This window comes from Gadus chalcogrammus, chromosome 6 (assembly GCF_026213295.1).
Source record: "Gadus chalcogrammus isolate NIFS_2021 chromosome 6, NIFS_Gcha_1.0, whole genome shotgun sequence".
Taxonomy (NCBI): Eukaryota; Metazoa; Chordata; class Actinopteri; order Gadiformes; family Gadidae; genus Gadus; species Gadus chalcogrammus.
This window is the reverse complement of record NC_079417.1, coordinates 7,649,156-7,676,127: the sequence shown is the minus strand read 5'-3', so window position 1 is coordinate 7,676,127 and position 26,972 is coordinate 7,649,156. Positions and strand designations below refer to the sequence as shown.

General features: G+C 45.4%; 1 protein-coding gene across 2 annotated transcripts; it reads right to left on the bottom strand.

Annotated features, from left to right (window-relative positions):
• Nucleotides 1-182: 182 nt before the first annotated feature.
• Nucleotides 183-23,958, bottom strand: htr7c (5-hydroxytryptamine (serotonin) receptor 7c). 2 transcript variants are annotated; one of them, XM_056593264.1, is made up of 2 exons: nucleotides 23,051-23,958; nucleotides 183-2,846 (listed from the first exon to the last, which is right to left on the bottom strand). In XM_056593264.1, the coding sequence occupies exons 1-2, from the start codon at nucleotides 23,515-23,517 to the stop codon at nucleotides 2,105-2,107; spliced, it is 1,209 nt and encodes a 402-aa protein (XP_056449239.1). In that variant the 5' UTR covers nucleotides 23,518-23,958; the 3' UTR covers nucleotides 183-2,104. The 2 variants fall into 2 exon arrangements, with proteins under 2 accessions (XP_056449239.1, XP_056449240.1); XM_056593265.1 differs by having other exon boundaries at nucleotides 23,273-23,958.
• Between the last annotated feature and the right edge of the window lie 3,014 nt (nucleotides 23,959-26,972).

The window sequence follows — 26,972 nt, the reverse complement described above, 5'->3', positions numbered from 1 at the left end:
TTAAATCAATAAGCTTGAGACAGAATGTAAAGTGTCAATATTAATAATAATGATTCATATCAACCACCATAATTGCGCAGTAGAAGGATTCCTGCAGGGCCTTCTCAGTCTGGTTGACATTCAGACAGCTGCCGCTACTTAAGTTTTGAATAAAAGATTTTGCCTTGGAGCCGGCAGGGACTAATACCTATTTTTTTGGGTCACCCTGGTGCTGCAAGTTCGTCATCTTCCTTAACGGTCTCACCAACGGGTTCAGCACAGTTGAACCATGTCACCAGTACTTTCACCACCAGTTTCACCCCCAGGTTCACCAGTTTCACCAGACGTTAGCTGCAAAATGGAGAAATGGATGACAGAGGTGAAGCAGGTCAAAAGCATTTTGCTAGTTCATTAAATAAACGCCATTCTGCTTTTATCAAATATATTCAGTGTGTCTTTTATCAATGTTGACAGCCCTGTCCAATCTGCTCTGTTTCAACGGTATCTTCAGTGATACACTGTTTATTGTGAGAACGACAGCGAGGAGGGTCACCTAAGGGGCTGCATTTACTAGGACAAGTATACCAATGACAGTCGACCGGTAAATCAACTGAGACTCACTCCATTGAGGGAATTATATTTGAATGAGTAAACCCCGTGGATGAACTACGAGGCAGATAGGCGGTGACAGGAAGGACGGGCACATCTTAGCCAAGTGTTGTTTTATTTATGACGTGATCCAGGTTGCTTCTGAAGGCCGATGACAGATTAGTCATAAAATGCAATCACACATTAGATTAGACCTGCCACAATATAACCAACACAGTATTGAGTGCATGAAAAGAATGTTATTTACATGACATATCTCCAATATAAGCGTCCAAAAAATTGAGGTAGAAAAAAAGCACATCTGACTGTTGATATTTACAGTTAAGGAGGACTGTTGAAGGTCGAGGAGGGCTCCGATTGGCGCGGTCATTTGACCGTATCCGTGGACCGAACTCTACAGAAGTGACAACCGTTGAGTTGTACGTGTTTGAGTGGTTTCAACTTTCTTTTGCCATCTTGAGCAGAACGGGTCAGTGACCACTCCAGCTCACACTAGACGCTAGATAAATCACACGATAGCACAGAAACAAATAAAAAAACAAGGTTCTGGGTACAATGTATCTAATATTCCTCCTCATCTGATTCTGACAGTTGTGAATGATTGATGGGCTGAGAGACGCAGCCGAGTTCCGACGGTGCAAAACTATGTCAAACTTATTTTCCATATTTCATATCTCATGATTAATGCATACAACAGCATGTTAGAGAAATGTTTCTCATGCAGACATCACCAAAAGGCCCTTCTGAACATGACCAGCGTTAACATTCTCCAAATGTACTACAAGGACTATGCATGACTTGGACTACATTGTTGTTGCTCCTGATTGTCCTATGGCCTATGATCTAATTATCAACTGATTTGAGTCATGTTTCATAAGGCTTGTGTTCAGTGAGAAGATTAAATGGATATAATTATTAGAATTTGTTGATCAAAAATCTCAATCCCGGGGTCTCCCGCTTCCGTTTTTTTTGTTGTCTCCAGTGGAACTAGTTACGTTTAGTTGGACATGATTTAGCTTAATGGACAATTTACAACCTCTCCCTGTTTTGGGAGGCATAGTATCTTTGACGATCAATCCCACAGAGGATGCTCTTCTCTCTGCAAAGATGAACTGTTCGTCTCTTCTTTTTGTTAAGGCCATGAACAGAACTGTGGCATATGCAGAAAACCAGTGTCACCTTGAATAGCCCATCAAATACGCTCAGTGGGTCTCCTCCTCCGAAGTCGACTGAGTCATACAGACTGCAATGGTCTCACCCACCTCCCTTCCTACTCGGAGTGGCCGGAGCTCCACTGACAGCAACTCACATTCTGTCACTCTCTGTCTCATCTACAACCGGTGAACAGGTCATCCTTAAAGGTCCAATTATAAGAAAGCACAAAGTCGCCATAACCAGTCCTCTCCCCCCTAGCATTGACCTGAAACGTTAGCATCCGGGGCTAAAAAACGACAGCTTCGGCGGCTAGGAAGATAGCATCCATAGGCGGCGTACGCACTCACGTACAGAGCGTTCCTCAGGCCCTGAGCGCCTCGTGCACCCCCACGGCGGACAGCCGGCGGTTGATGTTGCGGTAGCGACAGCGCAGCAGGTCGCGGTAGGTGGAGCGCAGGTCGCGGTTGAAGAAGGCGTAGATGAAGGGGTTCATCAGGGAGTTGGCGTAGCCCAGCCACAGCAGCGTGCGCTCCAGCCAAATGGGCACGCAGCTGCACTCAACGCCGCAGATGAAGGGCCGGGCCGTGGACAGGATGAAGAAGGGCAGCCAGCACACGGCGAACACCCCCACGATCACCCCCAGCGTGGTCGCCGCCTTCTGCTCCCGCTTGAAGATGGAGATGTTGCGGCGCTCGCGGCTCAGCAGGCGGGACAGCGTGACGCACTCCTCGGCCACGCCCCCCTGCGGCTTCAGGCCGTGCATGCGCAGCGCCTCGCTGGCCACCGTCTCCAGGCACTCGCGCCGCGCAAAGTCCGTGAAGCGGTGCTTGGCGCCGCTCTTGCGGGCCGCCTTGAAGATCTTGTAGTACATGACCAGCATGACTAGCATGGGGATGTAGAAGGCCACGGCCGTGGAGTAGATGGTGTAGCCAAAGTCCTGGCTGATGAGGCACACGCCCGCCGTGTGCACGTTCTTGGCCCAGCCGCAGAAAGGCGGGAGGGTGATGGAGGCGGACACCAGCCACACGCCCGCGATCATCTTGGCCGTGAGCTGGCCGTTCTGCCGCGCAGGGTAGGTGAGCGGCCGGGTGATGCCCAGGTACCTGTCGGCAGAGAGAGAGAGAGAGGGGTCAGACTCGTAGAGAGCGGGTGCTTAGGCTGCTAGGCATGAGTGGGTCAGTCAGCGGGGAAGAGGCCTCTACTCCTGACACACTTATAATGCTAGTGGATTTTCGGCCTCAAAATCATTTTGAAGGGTTTTTCTTTTTCTGTCAAATGTTTCTGAACGCTGCATTGAATTGAACAAGGTAAGGTCACGCCACCGTTCAATCCAAGCACTGTTGCATAAGATGCTTATTCAACTATTACAAATGGTTCTACATTTAAACTAATTTTAGCCTCTGCGTATTCACTGTCATGGACGTAACAACCCTAAACCCAACAGCACTGTTAAACGTGAATTGGTTTATCATTAAAGTGTGGTTTATCTTATCTTAGCTTGCAACAAGCCACAAAACTCTACAAGCAAGCGGTTTTTAATTGCTTTTTGTAATCCCCCTGTAATTGTCCGAGTATGTTAACCCATCAGGCAAAAAATATTGTGTTATTTATGCAGTGTCTTTAGGAGCACTCGCTATTTACTGTAAAATATCCTGTTGTTGTGGCTCCTACTGAAACTTTAGCATTAGTATTACCTCATGCAAGACTGTGTGTGGCTCATTCCCCTGTGCTGTCGAAATGTTGACTGCTGTGCTATTCTAAGGCTTGTTCTATATAATTGTAACATGATCAAATTTAACTGTTGTTGATATAAAAGATTTTGGGATATTTCTCTTTATGGTGTCTGTTTATATGAAAATCACATCTTATTAAAAACATATTGGCTTATCTCTCATTACTTTGTTAAGTTTTATGCATTTAAATAACCAACATTGCCAACTAGACCATTGATAAGAGAGTTATGTAATATGAGAGTCGTTGAATGACCAATGTTGCATTAATGAGATGGTTATGAATGAGTTCTGCTTTGAACCATATAAGGTCAGGATCAATTGTAGGGCAAGGTTTTTTAGCAATTCAAAACACCAAACACAGTGCCTTTTTCTATCCCTCTTCAAGAAACCCATCGGGTAAGCCTTGTTATTCGGTTATATAAATATTTGCATGTGTCCAATCCCCAAATACCTATCCTCTCGAGCTTAAGAATTCAGAAGGGCTCACTAAACATGTAATTTGGCTTCATGGATGGATGGGTGGGCAGAATGCGTCCTGAAAGGTAATGTCAGCTGAGGGCGTGTGGGATCCCTGGATGGGTGCGTGGACTGCGGTGGAATGCACCTAAATACATGCATCATAAATACACAGCAATGCAAAACTGTTCCTCAAATGCATTATTCAAAAGAAGAGGGGGCGGGATAGAGAGCGAAAGGTTTGAACGAGTTGAGGGGTGCAGCTCCCGCCTGTGACTCATTTTTGGCCTTTTATGAGAGAGTACAAAGGCACTTTTATGCAAAAATCCTACTAATCTTTGTGTTTTATACTGCTGTCAGGTGACCAAGAGAATATGGGGAACCCTCCATCCACAATTTTTAGGAGAAAACATTCTATTACAAAAATGTGTGTTTTATTGATTCTAGACTTCCTTATTATGTGATAATCACAATGTCCTAATCGTGCACATACCAACATAGTAACAAGAAAAACAATTTTTATAACAATTCCTCTCATACTGAGATAGTGCCAGCCCAAAACTGCACATGCAGAGTTTGTTTGAATGCAAGAGAACCAAAGAAAATAGATAATCCAGGTCAATGGTAAACCGAGCAAAGTGTGAGCAATAGGAACAAGTTCAGGGTATATCCTTATATCCCACAGTTCAATACTGAAGCGAGGGTCCATACCCCCTCTACCCTGACCTCTGACGAGCTCCTTAAACCCCACACCTCACACATTGGGCCTTTAAGTTCCTGATCACCTGACTTGTTTCACCCAAAACGCACGCTTCGTTTGAAAGAGCGAATGTCTTATAAAGAGGCAGAGACACACAGAGAGGGGAGACCCAGACGTCCCGGGTGGCTCTCATGGAAGCTGGGGCTGGTGTAATTGAGTTGTCGTATGAGTTGGCACATGCCTTCTTTTCCTATCCCCCTTGAGAAAGTCGAGAAGCCAGGTTTTCCAACTGACTAAGCACGGCTGCGTCCCCCCCCTTAGCAAAATCCTGAGGAGGTTCATCGATAGTTTACTATCGGGTTGACCGATACTATAGTTTTAGTGGGGGGCAGAGCTCTTCTCAGCACTTCTGTACAAGAAGTCCTTGCTTTTTTCAATGCTTTGTCAGTGATCTCCATCTGAGGCCCCGGATTATGTATTGGTGTATGTTGTTTTATGTTTTATTACTCGATTAAATTAGCCTAATTGTTATCAATTCAGATCACTCTTTATTCTCAACAGTATCGAACCGAAGCTATTGACGTGGTCCAAAATTCCCACCACACTGGTGATCGTACATGAAGTCCAGATGGTTCCTGGTGGCCCTGAGAGGCCTGGCGGCACACACTCTCTCCTGCTTATGTGCTTCCTTCCCCCCCCCCCCCCCCCCCCCCCCCCGCCCCGCCCGCACACGCCTGCTTAACACGCCGCCGCTCACACATCCCCGCTCACACGCTCAGACGACTCCGAGAGAGGAATCTGTTGTTTCTCGCCCAGAGCGCGGCCCGCCGCGGCTGGCTTCCAGACGTGTCACTCCTTGCGGCGTGTCCGGCAGGGACTGTTGCACCATGTGACTGCCGAGGGGAAGTGACATCACGCTGCATCCATTTGGAGCAGCGTGGGGGGCGTTATTTATTTATTTAGTTGGTGTGTGTTCCTCACGTTAGAGACTCTGATTATGAATATTTCAATGAATCCCAGGGAGGATGCAAACACAAGGAGCAAATCTAAGCCACTTCACGGTTCTGTGTGTGCCGATAGAAGCATAAACATACAAATGCATAATATTTATGGTAATTCACACAAGGGAACACCAAGTGACCATTTATTAACATTAGCTAATTCAATACTAATCATTATTATATAACATTAGCATAGGAGTTAGGGTTAATCCTTACTATATTAAATAATGTATAAATGCATAACCGTAGTTAACTTGAACACCATTACCTTAGTTAAAACTAACACCGTCAGTAAACATGAACACCATTAGTAAATGTGTACTGCATTAGCTAATGTTAATGTTCAAATAATGTACCCTCATTTTAAAGTGTTACATTTTCATCAGCCCATTGTCTGTATCACACCTTCAAGGAAGCTATAAAGTTCTCAGTTCACCTTCTACTAGCATTCAGCCTACCAGTGTCACCAGAATAGTTGTGTAACTCGTGGATAAATCACAGTTTTTGACAATGGTAGCACGACGACAATGATGATTTCACATCTCGGCATGAGTCATCTCATTCAGTAGCACAGTGCTGTTATTCCCACCTCCAACAAAACGTCAGCAACACAATACCAACCAAACACAAAGCATGGCCTGCCTGGGAGCCAGGGGGATTCGTTTAATATACATGCACTGTATATGTCTGTGTGTGGGTTTTTATATGTAAACACATACTGCTATTTCTATATTCTCTGGAGGATTTTGAAGCACATCCTCAGCTGTACTTGGCCTCGGGGCCGGGGAGGGGTGCCCAGCCCTCAGACAAAACATTGTGAGCTAATGGAGTCTAAAGTCTAAAGTCTATTACTTCCACCAGGCTACCAGCAAGGGCATGGGAAAGGGAGCTATTTTTGCAAATGCCAAGGCGGTCTGACGCTGGGTCTTCTCTAGGAACCCCACTCAGATCCTTTTATGTCTCCCAGAGAAGATAGTCGGATATACTGTGAAATATTTACCACAATGCCTCCGGGGGGGAGGGGGTGAGCATAGATGGAGTTCTGGTTCCCCCTAAAAGGCCTGAGAAGATGGATGTGGACGGTCTCACAAGACATAGCTGGTTGAATTTGTTGTAACTTCCTATCCTGCTGGAACCCTTGTGGTGTTTGAGGTGAGGAGCGGGAGAGAAGGAAATTGCCTTCCTTTGGATACAGCTCAGTAGCAGTTGTATTTGTGCTTCAGGGAGATGAAAGAATGTAAAGAATATATAAACATGTCAAGTTTCAAAGCTTCTTAAATCCAATAGGATTATTGCATATCATAGAGGGATCAGCCTTGATCTAGCGTTGTGTGTGTGACTATCTGCACATGTGTGCCTTTGCCATGGGGGGTTGTTTGTGTGTGTGTGTGTGTGTGTGTGTGTGTGTGTGTGTGTGTGTGTGTGTGTGTGTGTGTGTGTGTGTGTGTGTGTGTGTGTGTGTGTGTGTGTGTGTGTGTGTGTGTGTGTGTGTGTGTGTGTGTGTGTAAAACCCAGGTAATGGTGCTCTAACATCTAACATCTCTCCAAAACTAGATAAAGAAGAAATGAAACCCATCTTTATGTGTCATACGCCATGACCCCCATCATAGGACCACTCCTGCTCGGTGAACGCAGCATAAATCCCCCCTCACCCGAGGAACCCCCGTCTCCGTCATCGTGGCCGTTGGAAAGATCAGGAGAGAAACCGAGTGGTTAAAAATCGCCCAGAATAGACTCGTCTTCTATGACCATTAGCGAGAAATAGAGAAACATTTCAACTGACTCGCCGCTTTTCTGACTCACCCTTCCAAAGCTAAGATTTGTCCTTTTCTTAACCTTTAACCCCACCCGCCACCCCCACCCCCTACCCACTTCCCCCGTGTTCCTGGCTGAATGTTAAGTACATCGATCAATGTGGAACTCTACTGCAGTTCTCTGCCGAGCCCATATATGGTTTGACTGAAGTTATTACCAGAGTGTCAAACGTGAGTCACTTTGTTTAGTTTTGTTTTGTTTGGCTGAAATGGATTGCCGTTTGTCGGTTCGGTTTTGCTTTCGTTTTTTGGTGTGATACACTCAAACGAGACCATTTCGTTATCTCCACACCATTGTGACGAATGCGCAGTCACAACACCCTGCTGTAGTCGCAATTTAGTGCATACTCATAGAGTGCAAATTGAGAGAGTGCTGCTATACTTTATAAAAATAAAAAATAAAACAATACAAGTATGCCTGGGGAAACTGCCAACAGAAGGTGTCTTATGAGAAAAACTATCCCCACATTTCTAATGTTTTCTTTTTCATTATCCAGAATGAAAAGAAGGAAGAAAGACTTCCGAAATGAAATCCACCAACCAATGTCTACTGCTATGCTGACCTTGACTCAGGCAGATTGTAGATTGCAAAGCGGATATAATTATGACTTTATTTTAACTCTTTGTCATCATCAGAGATGTAATTTACAACTGAGTGTTACGTAGCTTCTTCAAACGGGAAGACCCTAACCCTAACCCTAAGACGAGAAGCTATTCTCTTTTGATTTTAAAGCCACATCCATTGCTACATAATAACATTGAATAATAGACGGAAAATTATTGTATTTAATATATTTTGTGCCATTCCTGTAAACAAAACGACATCGGCAAATCAACACATCATCATTTGTGATCCGTAATGCCATCCTGCCATTACATCTGACTGTTAGTTTGGTTGTCCAGTGCCATCCAGAAGGTGCTGACCATCTGCAGACTACCGCCGGGTTCCATGGGAACGCAGCATAAATCTAAACGCCTGCAAATCATTTCAGAGAGTAATTCAAAGGAAGTTGTTGTTGGCCTCAAGGTCGAAAGGAGCAAGAAGCTTTTAACAATGATGTTGATTTTAATAGCATAGGTTTTGTGCTTGTGTGTATTTTTGTGTGTGAGGAATGAGTCGTGTCGGTCGCTTTGGGCATAAGCATCAGCTCAATAAATGTGATATAATTGGTTGTGCGTGCGTGTATATGTAGCCTATGTGAATGTGTATGTTTTTGTGTGTGTGTGTGTGTGTGTGTGTGTGTGTGTGTGTGTGTGTGTGTGTGTGTGTGTGTGTGTGTGTGTGTGTGTGTGTGTGTGTGTGTGTGTGCGTGCGTGCGTGCGTGCGTGCGTGCGTGCGTGCGTGCGTGCGTGCGTGCGTGCGTGCGTGCGTGCGTGCGTGCGTGCGTGCGTGCGTGCGTGCGTGCGTGCGTGCGTGCGTGCGTGCGTGCGTGCGTGCGTGCGTGCGTGCGTGCGTGCGTGCGTGCGTGCGTGCGTGCGTGCGTGCGTGCGTGCGTGCGTGCGTGCGTGCGTGCGTGCGTGCGTGCGTGCGTGCGTGCGTGCGTGCGTGCGTGCGTGCGTGCGTGCGTGCGTGCGTGCGTGCGTGCGTGCGTGCGTGCGTGCGTGCGTGCGTGCGTGCGTGCGTGCGTGCGTGCGTGCGTGCGTGCGTGCGTGCGTGCGTGCGTGCGTGCGTGCGTGCGTGCGTGCGTGCGTGCGTGCGTGCGTGCGTGCGTGCGTGCGTGCGTGCGTGCGTGCGTGCGTGCGTGCGTGCGTGCGTGCGTGCGTGCGTGCGCGTGTGTGTGTGTGTGTGTGTGTGTGTGAAAGCTCACATGAAGTATGCAGTGTATTGACAGGACGAACCCCGAGGGGCCCCAGCCGGCTCTGCCCCTGACATAGGTCCTTAAGGGACTATTGAATCGGCTTCACGGTTTCTTATAATTGTTATAAAGCCACTGCGGTAGCCGGTACGACCCAGGCATCACAGCTCCCCACATGCGCCCGGCTGTTTACACCACACTGGCAATCACCATCATTCGCGATGGAAGCCGTTATAGATGGCGGTGAATACCAGCGAATGACTCCCCATACGACCCTATATATATCGCTGCAGCACAGGCCGTGGTACTTGCAGGAGGGTACAATTCCTAGGCTGTACATTGGATCTATATTTGATTATTTTCTCCCCTTTTTTTAATATTTTTTTTTAAATGTTATGCTTTTTTTAAAGAGTGAGATAGAGAAGAAGGTATGGGAGACAGAGGGGAGGACATGCAGGGGCGGGATTCAAACGCCGGTCGCTGCGTTCAGGAGTGCGCCTACATGGTCCGCACTTTAACCCGAGTCGCTGCGTTCAGGACTGCGCCTACATGGTCCGCGCTGTAACCCGGGGAGCCACCAGGGGGCCCTTGAGGCAGAAACTTTTCTCGAGTGCACATTGGCAGGTTGAGAAGCTCCCTGAGCTGTATGTCATTATATAGACTCACCCATGATTAGAGAGGCTGGACACATAGAGAAGGAGGACTCGGAGCTGGAGTGTGGACACATGCGATAGATTAGGTGCCACTAAGGCGGTAAAGATCATTGTTGAGATCCACTCCTTTTCCTCAACATATTCTCTTTACCTACCTCCATTTCTACCTGTAGGCATTCTTGAGCAAGATGCCTATTAGCCCTACCTTCTCATTAATGACATTGAGCATCTAAAAATACACTTGTAAGCCGCTCTAGATAATAGTGTCTTTCTGACTTAATTTACAATATCAATGTAAACAAACAACGATCTGATTCTTTATTTTATCTAAAAACATAAGTCTAATCCTGAAGGTTAGGCGTCCGTTAAAACCATAAAATAAGTTATTTACTTAATGTTGGGACTGCCTTGTATAGATACAACTAAATAGGGAGTTTATCTATCCATAGCAATTTCCTTGTCTTTGTGTCTGAATGTGTTCTAGTGGCTTGCTTACCCAATGGGAAAACAAACTGAAGCTTCTTGTCATTATCTGGCTAATGCTAAATATGCAAATTCAGCCTTTCTAATCAACATCAAATTAAAAGAGAATAATAAATTCCTAATGTCCTTTTCTGAAGATTATTTCTATAAATAGCATGGCTTTGACCAGCGGCGTATTTTGGTTTGTCATGAGAGGGAATCTTCTTCGACTGCTAACCAATGATTCAACCCACTCATTCGTTGTAAAATGTAGCTATGGAACAAGAGATTTCTGTGGGCTGGACAGCTTTGTGGGCTGTGGCCATGATCAGTTCCTTACATCATGACTAATTAAATCAATACTCTTTGAAACAAAGTTAAAAGATACAACTTCAATGCATCATTATGCATTCTACACGGCGTAGTGCTACACGCCTCCTATGGTGGCTTTTACTGGGCTCCCCCAGACAAGGACACAGGGGCCCAATCCCAATGTCCGGACTCACGGACTCACAGACTCTATTGCGCGTTCTCGCTGTCACAATGTCGGATTCCAAAGGGCGTGAGGGTTTGAGTCCACGCCTATCGAGCCCTTTACGTGAGTCCGCATCAAAGCAGACTTCACCTAAGGGAATTACCCACAGTTCAAAGCGTTGTGACGTTTACCGCGTAGACCATAGGGAAATAGGAAGGTAACCAACAAGACGACGCTACTGTCAATGCGCGATCAGATGGGAATTTCGGCCTTACTTTAGTGAGCCGGATCATTTGGATCAGCTCACCAACAAGAGCCGGCTTTTTTGCTCCCAAACGGCTATCCATATTAGCAGGGCTCTCAAGTTTTTAACTGAGTTAGAGTGAGATTCGGTGGGGGGGGGGGACGTCTGGTTACCCTATGTACGGGGAAGCCATTTGATTTCTACCTGTTCCACTGTTAAATAGTGGCGCAAATTGGTGGGCGCTATAGGCCTACTGGTAATTTCTCTGTGTGAGAAATACGAAGTGTGGCGTATGGGTGTGTGCATGGGTTGAAATGCGTGAGACTTGAGAGTCTCTTGAGAGTATTAGTCTACCACCTTTTATAATCCAGCCAAATGTAGCCCGTTCTGATTTATGTTTAGTAGGCCCTATGTGTAGGCCAATAATCACCTAAATTATTCAATACATCCTTTATACTGAAGTATTAAAAAGTAAAAATTATATTTTCTAATATCAATAAATTACTGTAGCCGATTGTTTTCATTGCATTTACAAAAGAACAAAAAAAAAAGAATTCCCAAACCGGCAAGTGTCAGCACCATCTTTGTCATTAAACTTTGCCAAGGTAACATGTGCTCTTGTTAAGTGCTGTCCCAATCCCATATACCTATCTCAGCCCATGTGGCCTCACACACTCGCTCACTTAGCACCTGAGATCAATTAAGTCTGTGAGTCCTTAGTCCTCAGGGCTCACTTTGGGATTGGGCCAGGGTGGGGATGTTAAAAGTTGGTTTATTGTAAGGTTTGCAGACAATGATGAATGACACCGGTGCTCCACGTTTCCATGCAGGAGATATCCTCGAGTGTGTTTGGTGGTAACTTGCATAACCTGTGTATAGTGATTTCTCAATGCACAACAGGTGTGCAACTTCAGCCAGCCCAATCAGCTCCACTCGGGACTGATTGGTGAGGCTCCTTAAACCAGCCATCATCCACGCACAATCCACAGTCAGACCTCATCACTCACCAGTGTATGTCACTGAGGTCAACCACAAGGACACCAATTCAATGGAATGCAATACAATAACAGGTCAGTATCAACTACAATTGTGTTTATTGTGTTTCAATGTAGACAGAATAAATATGTTATATCCAAACGACTTTCAGTAAATGTAAAAATAGATACATTCTTGTCACTAAGGAGCAAGTAGCGGGGACTTCATCGTGTTCCTGGATGCTGACGGGTGGTCTGCAGACATTAGGGAATTGACTCAGCATCGCTGGAAGTCTAAACACCCTCGTCATTGTCGCTACACAATCCTGCCCCTCTGATCAAAATAAATTGTAGAAACAAAGACCTAGAGCCCCAACACAATATAAATTGTCTGTGACAACAGCCCACAGCTGTTTGAAAGCTTTGTTCTATTTCTCCGATGTTTGGGCTCCTCAACACATTTCACATCCGCTCAAGCAGGGATGCCTCCGGGGTCCCCCCCCCCCCCCCCCCCTATACGCATCTTGCTCAGGGTAGGCCACAGATAATGTAGCTGGAACCCAGGACTTTTCCCATTACTAGTCAAGCTGCGTCGACTTTATTTGTAGAGCCCTTAATCGAGGATACAGTCTGACAGGGCTTATCTGTCCATACATTTTAACACCCTCTATACCTCGTGCCATAAAGGGCAGAAAAAAAAGATCAAGCAAGGATCCTTCAGAAGTAGTCGTTTTAGTTGTTGCAGAGGACAGTGTAAAAAACTTTCAGGATTTAGTTGAGCTCTTTGGGCAAGCAGGAACTCTCCACAGGATGAGGTTTATTCCGTCAATGTGACGGAACATGCCGTGAATTACATTTCCTCTCTTTGCTGTTGATTGAGGTGTAAATCCTAGAAAGTATTGCTGCAGTTAGCTATACACCGCTGAAGGTGCATTTGGAGTGCTGAGTGAGTGCACACACTCACACACTCACAAGCGCACATACACGCACTCCTGTGAGTGTGCGGGTATGTGTATGTGGGCACGTGATAGCCGAGGCGAGACGATATTAAGTGAACTAATATTTATTTTATAGGCCGCTCCCACAGGAACTGGGGGCATCATTCGAGTCTCTCATAGTAGATGTTGTTTGAACACACACACACACACACACACACACACACACAATCAGATTCACACATAACCTATATTTTCTTGGTATAATTAATATTACCATATGGAAGAACTAGGAATGAGCTATGTACATCTAGTTGAAAAAGAAATATTTAAAGTATTTATCTGAAATCAAAAATGTTCATTTACATAAATTGTTGACGCCTTATGATCATGAAACGTGAAACTATGTTGTGGTGGATTACCCTATGGAAAAGAGAGTAATCTTTACTCACACAGAAATCTATGTTAATTATTACATATGGACCACCACAGGGAAATACGCTGCTTTTTTTTTTGTGTGTGTGCTGAGGGTGCACAAGGTCATGTGCGGGCACATGTTCGCATGTGTCCACGCATGTGTGTATGTGTGTTTTGTGTGTATGCGTGTGTGCATGAATGTGTGCCTGGCTGCACACAGGCGGGAGTGTGCAGGCATGAATATGCGTGTGGGCGACGTGTGTGTGGGCTTGTGTATGTCTGTGTGCGTATGTGAGTGTGCACGGTCATGTGAGTGCCTGTGGCTTCGCGGGCTTATTCCGTGGCCAATCTATTATATGACTCAGCGGTCTGCCTGCATGCAGCTCATTAGAGGTGAATAATGATCTTGACTTGTCATTCCAAACAGACCATGCATTGCTAGCAGCACCTGCATTCAAAACTGAACGCCGTTGGCACTTTGGTTCCCTGAGCTGCTAACAGTCCAGTAACGAGCGGGGATTGTCGACATGCTCGTCGCGTGCAGGAGGCGTACAGAGATATCAATACACCATAAAGAGTACTGACTTATTCCAGAAGGGACTCTCCGCTACGCCTCTCGCAAACAGATAACCAACACTCGGGTTACTGTAAACCTCTTATGACCCTGCTGGGTGTTGGAGGGTTCATTCAGAAGCTTCTCATCAGAGGAATAAGACTACAGCTGTTAGAGGGTTCATTCAGAAGCTCCTCATCAGAGGAAAAAGACTACAGCTATAAGCATGGAGACTTAAGAAGACAAAGAAATGTCAGATCCGGGCGGCAGGGGAGAAAATAGTTGAACCAGGCTGTATTCTAGATAGGACTGTAGAGACAAAGCCTTGGTTTAGAGGCTGCTTTGGAGCATGATTTGGGGAAACATGAAGGTTGGTTTCCGGGGCACTCAGATTAGTGATTTAGGGGCTGGCATCTTGAAGTCCAATAATGAACTGCAGTTTGGAACAATGTTCATCGACACATCATTATTCTCATCATTATGTATTTTTTGAAATACTTTTCAACTGCCCAACAACACATTGTCAGTTTCTATTTTCAAGCAAGCCCGTCTGTTATCTATCCCCCGGGAAACACACCTCAACTGTCAGAGGGAAGTGTGTGTGCAAGGCCTGCTTCCTTGGCGTTGTATCAAAATCAATATATTCTCATGCCATGGCATACAGTTTTTTTTGCTTTATTTACAAATAAAAACGTTTGAGATGCACCCAACAGAATTTGAATTCTCATAAAATGCGCTTCAGAATTTATATTCAGAAACATCAATGAACTCTGCATGCTGAATTCTTTTTTTTTAATCCAGCCCTAGCGACAAGAAGAGGTTTACCGGAATAAAACTAATACCTCAAATTGGTCGAAAAAGACCTTGCTCTGGGGTAGAGCGCGTACCATATGGTCCTCTGCTGAATGTCCTCCCCTCTATCCGCCATACCTTCCTATCGCTCCATCTCTGTATGAAATAATGCATAAAAAACCTTGCTCAACCCAAGGTCAAACTCGACGTCTTCGCCTACGTCTAACGACGCGGTTATGAAACGGCGAAGTCTCTGAGGAGGGCTTCTGAGTCACGGCGTCATAAGGTGACAGTGCCGCCTGCCAGCGGCGGCTCTGCTCTGTGCGCCTCTTTTGTAGGCGTCCACACGGAGACGTCTCTCATCTCGCTGGGAAGGGATGGAAACGACAACGTTCATTCATTACAAACCTCTGGGTGTTTGAACTGTGACTGGGAGCGTGTACAGTGCGGGCTGCGCCCCTCCCTGCTTCTGGGGGGGGTGTTTCTTCAGCACTGAGCACGGGGAGTACAGTAGTCTTTTTCAAAGGAGAAGACGCCTTTTGTTGAGTTACACAACCAGCGCAGCTCCTCTCTCTCCCTGAAATATTTCCCATTGGGATCCCCCGCTGCGAACCATGACTATTATTTAACTCAACTGGATGAGCAGTAATGGGTTTTTCACTGGGAAACACTGCGTTCCTCTTTGAGGATTATCAAGAGTGGCAGTGTACTGAATGAGAAGATACTCGGGCTTACGAGTGAACTATGAATATCCGCACCCCTCCAGGGTTTGTGAAATCCCTCACAGTTATTACACGCCGAGCAACACGTTAACAAAAGGACAAACCCTTGGTCTGTTCTGGCTGTGTGTGTGTACTTGTTTTTTTTTTTTATTCTTCGATCTGAGCAGAAAGCGCGGGGAGGAGGGGGAGAAGGCTGCTCCTCTCTGTGTGTAACAAGGAGGAGGAGGACCCAGATCAGGGCTCTGAGGGGGCTGGAGAGAGAGAGAGAGAGAGAGAGAGAGGGGATGGGAGAGAGAAAGATAGAGGGAGATAGATAGAGGGTCAGAGAGAGAGGGAGATAGAGGGTCAGTGAGAGAGAGAGGGGATGGGAGAGAGAGAGAGAGAGAGAGAGAGAGAGAGAGGGAGAGGGAAAGAGAGAGGGAGATAGATAGAGAGAGGGTCAGAGAGAGAGGGAGATAGAGGGTCAGTGAGAGAGAGAGGGGATGAGAGAGAGAGAGGGAGAGGGAGAGAGGGAGATAGTTAGAGAGAGGGTCAGAGAGAGAGGGAGATAGAGGGTCAGTGAGAGAGAGATAGAGGGTCAGTGAGAGAGAGGGGATGGGAGAGAGAGAGGGAGAGAGAGAGGGAGAGAGAGAGAGAGAGAGAGAGAGAGGATCAGAGAGAGAGGGAGATAGAGGGTCAGTGAGAGAGAGGGGATGGGAGAGAGAGAGGGAGAGGGAGAGGGAAAGAGAGAGGGAGATAGATAGAGAGAGGGTCAGAGAGAGAGGGAGATAGAGGGTCAGTGAGAGAGAGAGAGAGAGGGGATGGGAGAGAGAGAGAGGGAGAGGGAGAGAGGGAGATAGTTAGAGAGAGGGTCAGAGAGAGAGGGAGATAGAGGGTCAGTGAGAGAGAGAGATAGAGGGTCAGTGAGAGAGAGAGGGGATGGGAGAGAGAGAGAGAGAGAGAGAGAGAGAGAGAGAGAGAGAGAGAGAGAGAGAGAGAGAGAGAGAGAGAGAGAGAGAGAGAGAGAGAGAGAGAGAGAGAGGATCAGAGAGAGAGGGAGATAGATCGAGGGTCAGTGAGAGAGAGAGGGAGAGAGCGGGAAATAGAGAAATAGATAGCAAAGACGTTTAGAGAACGGGACATAATGAATGTAAGAAAGAGAAAGACAGAGAGGGAGGGAGAGTGTGAGAGGGAGTGTGTGTGGATAGAGAAGACTGAGTGAAAGAAGAGGGTCGAAATGGAGAGCAAAACATAGTGATAGAGAAACAAAAAATGGTAGAAAAGAGGAAGTGAAAGACAGTTTTTGCGAGGGAAGCTACAAAAGAGGGAGAGATTTGGAGATGTGTAGAAAGAGGAAGAATGATGGGAAGAAGTGAGGTAGAGAGAGGCCACGAGAGAGAGAGTGGTTGAGAGAGAGAGAGAATAGAGAAAAGAGAGACCACAAATGAGAGATTTCCCGAGAGCCATAGAGGGAGAGAGTGGTGATAAGAGAGAGATCATGAGTGAAAGAGGTAGAGAGGGAGTAGTGAAGGAAGAGAGACCCCGAGTTAGAGAGGTAGAGACGGAGTATTGAAGAGAGAGAGAGACCACAATTGAGAGAGGCAGAGAGGGAGAGTAGTGAAGAGAGAGAGACCCCGAGTGAGAGAGGTACATCGAGAGCGTAGAGAGAGAGAGTACCCAAAGTGTCACATCGCATTACCCGAGGAAGCCTCAGCTAGGTCGTGTGTGCCGTCTCCAGGGATCCACACATCAGCCATGTTGCCGACTGGGATGGCTCCACTGGCACACACACGCATGCACATGCACGCTGCCGTCACCAGCAGGGGCCTCTCTAGCCACGACCCTGGACCATCCCCTGCAGTTCACCTCCCCCCCACCACAACCCCCTCCCCTGCCCAGTGTCCTTTGGCGATCTAGTCCTTTAATTTTTTTTTTTTTTTGCATTTTTTTTTGCTTTATTATAGATTGAGATAGAAAGCAAGGTATTGGAGATGGAGGGGAGGACATGAAGCAAAGGACCCCACGGGCAGGATTCAAACCCGGGTCGCTGCGATCAGGTCTGAGCCTACATGGTACGCGCTCTACCCGGTGAGCCACCGGTGGCGCCCCAACGCCATCTACCCTTTTGAAAGTGTGACATGAGCCGGATGTTTCCTGTACGTTTGTTGGAGGTCGGTCTCTTTCAGAAAAGAGACGGAGCGCGTTAGCATTCCCGCTTGATCCTCGTGCCCTATTCCAATCCCAGACAGCGGCGGGAGTTTAGAAAAGCCCACCTTTCCCCCCCCCCCCCCCCCCCCCCTCCACTGTAGACAATCAATCACTTATTCATGGCTCTTGAAAAATTGAACATGCACTGTGGTTGGCCCCAGTCACCACCTAGGATAGAGTTACTTTTAAGGATATGGGTTAGAGGTCAGGCAACCCAGAGAAACCCACTCCAGACACAAGCCCCTTCCTGAGCCTGGGAACACACCGTGGAATGTACAATCTCCATCTGGTGCCCAATACATCCCAAAAGCACTTTATAATGCCCTTTTTGTCCGCCTTTTCTTCGTTTCCCTGTTTTCTTTGGCTGAGCGAGACTGCTCTCCACCGCATTAGTTTAATTTTGCAACTGAGCGTGGAAGCGGCGGCTGAGGCCGTTGAAGGTGACAAATGGGTAGCCGCCCGTGAGTGTGTCTGGCATAGCAGCAGAGAGGCGTCTGCGGAGACCGAATCACGTACATCGCGAATGCGAGTCGCCCCAAGTGGGAAGTGATGAATTTGCTCTAGCTCAAAAGGACAGCTGCTCTTCTCAAAACATATTGTGAACCACATCTGTGGAAATGTCAGTCACTTTCAAAACTGTTTGAAAGACTATTACATTTATTTGTTGTTTGATGAGATACATTTGCTGTACAAACTTGATATGAAAAACAAAGGTGTTCAAGGCAGAAGGCCAAAGCCACTATTATCATTTGTTCAATATGTTGATATTTTTGGTTTTCAGAATAAATAGTAGGGATTGCATTTTTGAAACACCTTGATTGTAATTGTGGGTTTTACATTCTGCTTTAAAAACCTTTTGTTTGACCAGAAGAACAAAAAAATGCTCATTGGCAAACTATGAAAGAAGGGATGTGTTTTGCTCAAACGTTTCCATGAATAATTAACGCATTAAGAGCAACATAGAACCATATGAAGTCCAGACACTGTAAATAAGCTATCAGATAAACCAATCAAAGATTACACAACAACATATGGCCTGCCGATTTATAAATAAGCGCTTGCACGTGATAGTACTGGGAGTGGTTTACAACTGATTAGACAGCACTCTAGAAAGGCTTGCTGACCCGCTCAATCACACCACACCATACGATCCCAACACCACTGTGTGTCCCGAGCCACTGTGAAGTCTCTGTTGTCACCCCCACCCCCTGCCATCTCCCTCCCGCTCCCATTATGCCCCTCTCTATATCTCTCCCATTTTTATCTCCCACTCTCTTGCTTGCTCCTTCCCTCTCTCTAGCATTTGTCCCACCCTTTCTCCCTCTCCCTCCCTCTCCCCTCTGTCCCATTCATCTTTTCTCCCTCCCTCACCCTCCACCCCACAGGTATATTTTATAGAGTAGTAAGTTGGTGCAGTCCATCACTATTATAGACTCTTGTCGAAACCCGAAAGTGATGCAACTAAAAGAAGCGGTGAAATATGGGCACACAAACCCCAAAAATACCCAAGAATATTTCAATGCATATTATATAAGACACACTTAGGTGTGATCGTAAAGTGGCAAGGATGTACGCCAAAGGAACTGGGTTTGATTCCCAGTGTCCACAGTCTAGCTGCAGAGCAAGATTCCTAACAAGTACCTGCTGCCCAATAAAAAACATCTGCTGAATAATTGGTAGTGCTCATAACAATGGTTTACAGAATTTATACCCAATAAACTGTCACCCCACAAAGTCAAATCTGCATCTTCTGATTGTAGCGAGATGAGTTATCATGTCATGACTCATGACACTTCTATTCAACTAAACTTGGACATGGTTCATAAATCTGCTGTATCCTGTCCTCCAGAGTGACCCTCGCCTCTGTGCTATTGCCCCCCCCCCCCCCCCCCCCCCCCAACCCCCTGGCTGCAGCTGCCCCCGCCACTGCCGCTCCCAGCCACATCACACAGGACGGACCGACCTAATAGGCCCGTAGCACTTCCACCAATTTCATAAAAACAAGAAATATCTAGCCATAAAGTAGAGCACCTGTAATTTGGTGATTCCATGTCTTTAAAGAACATTTGATCAATACGCGCCTGTAGGGTCCGTCGTTAGCCACAGCAGTAACGAGCGATGGCATTCCCGCTTGTACTCTGTGCCCTGTTTTTGCTTGATGTAATACTTTGAAAATACCCGCTTGAAATCCTTTTGGGCATTATGTTTTCAAAAACACGATTCAAATGAAGTTTGTCTGTAGGAAAATCTGGCACGATTCTTTTTATTTTCATACATAGTGCCTGCATTCAAATGAGTTCCTTATCAGTTATGGGCTATTGGAGTTGTGTTTTATTTCCAATTTCCAACTCTCCTATCTGATGTTTGAAGTATTGTTTGAGTTGTATTCTTTCAAAAAACAGTACTGCCTCAAAGCAACGTTTGATGCAATCCTCCTGTAGTTCAGTGTCATTCAAACACGACCCGAGATTGCTTGCTGATCATCCAACTTCATCTAGAAACACGACACAGAGTCATTGCTGGATGTTACAGTGCTCATACAAGCTTTGTTCTGTCATGCCCAACCTAAATGGGCTGCTTAGCTCTGGCTTAGAGAACGGTTTCCCGTTTGCCAACATGGTTGGCTGCGCTCACAGCTAGAGGGCAATAAACCATTTGTGGCCATAAACGGCTGGTCACATTAGCAACTACAGCAGTGCTATCCATGTATAAACAACATCGTACTGCATGGGGTCTGATTAATCCTGATGATGTACATTGCTATACCAGAAGTGAATGTGTTTGTTTGTCTTTCTTTTGCATATTGTTTGTCCATAGTGTCATTCTAATATCATTGACTGGAAGCTTATAATGTGACTGCATAAATAAATAGACAGAATTGGCCCTTGTACTTCTGAAAGGTTGTAAGGCTTGCTCTAGTCAACTGAGTTACTAAAAACTTGTTTGCAAACTTGTTTTTTGTGTTTCCGTTGCTCATTAATGAACCTGCGTGTGAGTAATTGTTCAATCTTTTTACCCAATTGAATAATCCTTAAAATATTAACTTAATCTTTAAATGAACGATAATAATCCTAAAAATGGTTTTGGGGGATGGCAGAGGACATCACATAAATTGGAAGCATCCATCTACACCGATTACCGAAAAAAACAAATCTCACTAATGCCTTATAGCCTACATGGATCTGATGGAAAAGGCCGGTGAATCTACGAAAGAAAAGCGACGTGCATACAAATCCTAATATTACGACTCAAATCAGACCTTTTAACGACCTATCTGTCTTCGATCCATACCTGTCTTAATTATATTAAAGGGAATGAACCACATGCTATTTAAGCATTTTTAGATCCCGGGCTTTTGGGATTAACACAGTTAACGTCACAACCAATCCTTGCCATCTTGACGCTTGTCTATCTGTTGTCTACGCTATCTGCCCCCTGGAACCTACGGTGACATTGCCCAGAAACTTGTCTACCCTAGACGTGCCATGTGACGGCTTATCCTGTTAGACCTGATAGTCCCAAAGAGTGTGTGTGTGTGTGTGTGTGTGTGTGTGTGTGTGTGTGTGTGTGTGTGTGTGTGTGTGTGTGTGTGTGTGTGTGTGTGTGTGTGTGTGTGTGTGTGTGTGTGTGTGTGTGTGTGTGTGTGTGTGTGTGTGCTGTTATCCTTATCGCAGATACAATTGATCAATCAAAATGACATGATCCCCCGCTGAGCTGCCGCCACACCCTCCGGGAGATGGATCCAATAAGACACCGATCTGAAGCCCCTCTCCCGTCGAACCCATTTGCACATTAATGGACAATGGTTCAATAAGTTCCTGTCCAAGACGAGAAGGACATCTTACCAGTGACCACTACCCTGGCTCCCACTCCGACAGAGGTTAACTGATCTGGGAAGCTTTCCTTTGCTTGTCCGCAGGGTCAACACACCTGCATTTTCCTATTATCTCCAAGGCTCTGGTGACTTGTTTCCTCCATAAAAATGGCACTGGCATTGGTAGGGAGTTCACTGCAGGGCGATCCCGGACAACATATCCACGAATCAACCCAATCCCATTCTTCACTCTAACATCCAACCTAAACCCCTCACTTTGACCCCCGACCTCACTCCTAGTACTATTGCAAGTCCCTATTGGTCACAGCTCTACTCTAGGCTCAGATGTGCATGTATGTATATCTTGGTTTGCAGCCCATTTGTTGTAGCAAAAATACATTTAATGCCCACAGGGTCAATATCCATGTCCCTGTTTCTCGTCATGGAGGTATAAGCTGCCACTGGGGGGGATTGCGTTTGTTCCAACTGGTCATGGAATGAGTGCCCGAGGGGAAGTCGGACATAATCTGATCATCAATTCCTCACTGAGCTGTTATTTTCACACTGGAATGGAATGACGAGAAGCTGCAACTGAAGCCTGGATTTGGGCAAAATCCAAAGGTATAATCAGTCTCCCAGACAGTGATCCTCTGTCCTATCGCTGCATTCAAATTTGTATGTTGTAATTATTTCGCTGATTTTGATTCTTCTGCTTTCCGCAGTAGATTGACTGTTGATGGAGGAGTCCATGGACTCACTCAGTAGACTCAACAAATTTCACCCAATAGGAAAGGCTAAATAATAGGCTAAATAATTAGCGTTTGCTCTGGTATCAATAATTAAACCATGTTTAATTGTCTATATCAATACACCCTGTTAGATTTAGCTTCATACACTTGTTTTCGTTTGACTATAGGCAAAAGTCTATACATCAGAATAAGCGTGATGACTATGGCCTGTAGGCTATGTCACATCACAGGATTTATGGAATAGATACGACCAGGCCCATGAGCTTTGCATATAAGTACCATTTTTTAAATTGAAATAAGATTGTATGAATGAAATCTGTATGCATAATTTAATGTAGATTTTACATTGGATTTTAAATAAAATAATGTAAAAATGGAAATACAAAGCGCACTTTATTGATAACTTCCTAAGTGGAACCGCAGTCTCTAACCAATTTAGAAATAATGTCAATTAATTACACTCTGCTTGTTGGTTATAAACGCATTTGACAATTGATTTAACCACACCAAAGGGTCTCAAGAGTGGCCCTCTTGGGACCCCTCTTGGGGGATTCGCCTAAACGGCTGTTGGCTCCTGCAGCCCTTATTTCTTGAAGAGTCTTATCGTGCGTAAATTGATAATTTTCTATTTTGGCACAGGGCCCTACAATTCAGTCATTAGTTATTTTAAACAAACCCGAACCACAAAAATCACAGCAATGCTAAAACACTTACACATTGATGTATTGCAAGTGCTATTCGATAGTTGATCATTAAAAACACAGGGCGTACAAACATGCGTAATTCTGGCGAACAGCGCCTTGACCATTCCGCCAAACGTTGCAACTTACCTATCGACACTGATGACACAGAGGGTCATGATGGAGGCAGTGCAGCACATTACATCCATCCCAATAAATATATTGCAGAACACTTCTCCAAAAAGCCATTTGCCTCCTGTTAGGTCTGTCACTATTACGAACGGCATTACAACTATGGCCACGGATAGGTCCGCGACTGCTAAGGACACTAGAAGGTAGTTTGAAGGTTGTCTTAGTTTCTTTACAACGCACACTGCTATTACCACCAACGTGTTTCCCATCACTGTGATCGCCGTGATGATCGCCAACATCACACCGATAACCATCTTCTCCGGCCGGCCGAAATCCAGCAACTGCTCGCCGCAAGACTCGTTCCACATGGCCGTGGGACTAATAGTACCAGGGACGTTGTACCAACGCTGCACGGTGCCATTGATAACTTCGGAGATATCCTCTTTATTGTGAAAAGTGAGTTCGATGCCCGACGTATTGAACATCACGCCGATAGTATCCTGATGGTGATGCGCAGTGCTCCTCGCCGGTTCATTCCCTTTACGCGCATCGTTTGATCACCGAGGGTCGGATTTTGGGTCCGTTGTGTTGGTCCTGTTCCTGGCTGGCTTTTCCTTTGCATTGACGGTCTGTGTCACAGCGTAAACGCTCACCATCACAGCGTTCCGCTCGAGGACTTTAAAGAGATTTATTTTTAGCCCCTGAGATCGTCGACGTCCCACACGGCGGCTCGATCCACGGACCAGAAAGTGTGGTCACAACATTTTAAATCCAATTTCCTAAATCCAATGTGGAGAAGAAGCATGTATTGTTGTCGATCATGCTGATTTCCGTATTCCAAATTGGGTTATGGCACAGGTACGCGCAGCGCTCTGTAGTCCGATAAGCGCCTAACGCACTAACGCACAACATAGGAACCAGGAACCGTCCACGGAATAACTTTCAGGATACGTGTGAGTGTGTGTTGGGGGAGTAACGGGGGGTGGGGGGGGGGGTGGCCATGTGTTCATGGTATGGGAGAAGAGATATCCAATTAGACATAAACAATGTCCAATTAAGTGTGATAAATGATTGGTTAAAACTTAAATTCGAGATTTTATTCGAATACATCCACGAATCCCAACCAGTTCATGTTACATTTGGCCAAGGAGATGATCATAAGACCAAATAACCAGGGGCCCTAGCATTCTCTTTTTTCATTAACTGAAAGGGGATATGAGTTTTATGTTCATTGTGCTGACACAATCGAAAGGATATGTCAGCTGTTTATAAATAGATTCAACTTTCCAAAGCTAGAAAACCACTGAACTGATGACCCATTTACTCGCCGTTTGTTATTTGGCAAAGAACTGCAGCGGTCTCACTCCCCGCCACACAATACCTTCACCCATTCAGTATCTTGCTCGGATGCCACTCAATGAATGGGGCGCACAGACATCATTGAGTGGCATCCTGGAGCAATTACATCTATTCAAATGAGGAGGGGGGGGGGGGGGGGGCGAAATACACTCAGTTTATGTTTGGAGCAAAGGGAAATAGTGAGTGCATATAGGGTGTAGTGTCCTTGGAAATTGATGATTAGTTGGGTCGTTGTCCTCCTCCTCCTTTACTTCTTCATCATCTTCGTCATCTTCATCATCATCTTCATCATCCTCATCTTATCATCTTCACCACCACCATCATCATCACCAACGTCTTACTCATCAAGGCAGGAACAGCTGGAGCATGCTTCCCCTCTAGCGTTGGAAAGGCCATCTCTGTTTGTGAAGCCCTCCCTCAGTGCGTTCAAATCACTAAACCCCCCATCCCAGTCTCCTTGGCCTTTCCCCCGCCGCAACCGTTACCTGGGATGCAGTCTGTCGCCCGTATCCACCCGACTGACAACTGGCTAATGATGACTGTCACATCAGATGTGGCCGCCAGCTGCCAGCCAGCCTGACAGTGATATTGTTCCTCTCCCCCCACACACAGAAGTACAGCAGATATATTAGAGAGCCATCGCACCATGCAGTCAGGGTGGAGAGAGCTACATCACCCACCCCCGGTCTCGTGGAGGTCTGATGCAACGGCTCGGGGCTCCTGCCAAACCAAGCAAGGGTCAGTACAACACTGCTCTAGGAACCGGTGAGACAGAGAGAAATCTCCAGAGACCTGGTTTGATTCCCCACTTGGTAATCCATGTTTTCTGTGTGTTTTGGTGGCATTCATACCGAAAACTATAAATATGGGTCCGTGTCTCCAAGGAAATTGATAGGTCCTATCTGCGTCATTCATGGCTGTGTGTCTAGTTTAACATATTTTCTACTTCTTGGGAAGCCCGAGAGCCATCTGCAGTAAGGAGACATAGGGTGGTTTTCTTTAACATGCCCTGTGAAAGCACGCTAAATCAATTTGTTATCCCAAAAGAATAGATGGTCAATCAAATATGTAGTGATGTACACATTGTCTGTTGCAATTACCCAGGCGGTTAATGGAGTATTTGAAAAAGACCACACTAGTATAGAATCCTGTCATTTATCGTGGATGTGAGGAAAAGCAGTAAACAAAAAAATATATATATTGGTACATTTTACATTTTGTCATTTTACAGTCGCTTTTATCCTAAATGTATTACAGTTTAGGCTTATGAATAATTTCTTATACTTGCAGCTTCAATCAAATACTTTACCCAAAGACTTAACCCTTGACTCAAATGACTGTGGGAGCATTTTTTCTCCAGGAGAGTCTTCACATAGGCAGTAAACCATGGAAAAGCTCTTGTGATTCTACTTAATACCCCTTAAATCTGGGGCTTGTAAGTCCTTGTCACATGATCTTAAACGTATTACAAGGCAACTAAATGTGTTTTGATATGTTATTCAGCTACAAAGGATGCAGTTGTGAGTCATATTTTAAAAAACATACACTGGAAGATCTAAATGCACCAAAAAATTGTTACGATCAATGACGATAGCATCATTGTTGGAAGGTCTTCAAACACATGAATCCAGTTTTTATTGGATGAGAAGGTGTACCTAATGTAGGTATGTGGTCTCACTTTCAAATGAAGATCATTCCATTAAAGACGACATATAATTTGACTTTCAACTGTCAAAGTAGAGTAAATAGTAGCAGTGCATCATCTTTATTATGGGCGCAGCTGTTTAAACAGTAGGCACCATGTCTAGAGTCCAGTTCAGATACTGTCCATTAAACACAAATATACATTTTGTTGACCTAATGACCTATCCACTCAGGTCACGTCACGTATAATACACTTAAGGGTGTGTTGGAGATCATAGGAAACACGCATACAGGGGTTGGACTTGCCAATAAGTGGATGAAGAAAATAGACATATTTGTACTCTAAGAGTAGGCGAATCATGGTGGTATTGTTTAGATGTAAAACGAAAGCTCTTTAAATACTATTATTTGCACAGATATTGCAATGAGAATCGATAGATTTATCAAACCAGTTTATAGTCAAGTCATTTGTATTTTTTGGAGGAGAGACTTGTTATTGGTACTTATTCTCAGAGGAGCCTTATGAAGAAAGAAAAAAAGGTGCAATTTTCAAAAATACATTTTGTAGTTCATTGATTGTTCATTGCAACCATGGTTACATCAGCACTGAATGGCAGGGTTTACATTTGCTCCTCCTTGCTCATTAGTAATATTGATAACTATCAGCAAAACGGGACTGTAGGGTTACATTTGAAACATAATTTGATGTCTCTACCCTTTTGTGTGGAAACGATTAAATCTCCCGCAATTTGTTGGCTAGATACTTTGATTACATTATTTCTCCTTTGTTCTCGAGAAACTGTGCAGGCTGGAAAATGCAGCCATCTATGATATGACTCCAAGATCATTACTAGAAAATGTGTCTGAAACAGAGAAAAGAGGCTGAGAAAGAGTGGACAAAACGGACACTGAGGAGAAGATAGAAAAAGGGCTATTT

Coding starts and splice junctions, on each gene's coding strand:
- htr7c (XM_056593264.1), bottom strand. CDS start 23,517: ATGTTCAATACGTCGGGCATCGAACTCACTTTTCACAATAAAGAGGAT. Junction 2,847..23,050: donor TGTGTCATCAGTGTCGATAG/GTAAGTTGCAAC, acceptor CTCTGCCGACAG/GTACCTGGGCATCACCCGGC.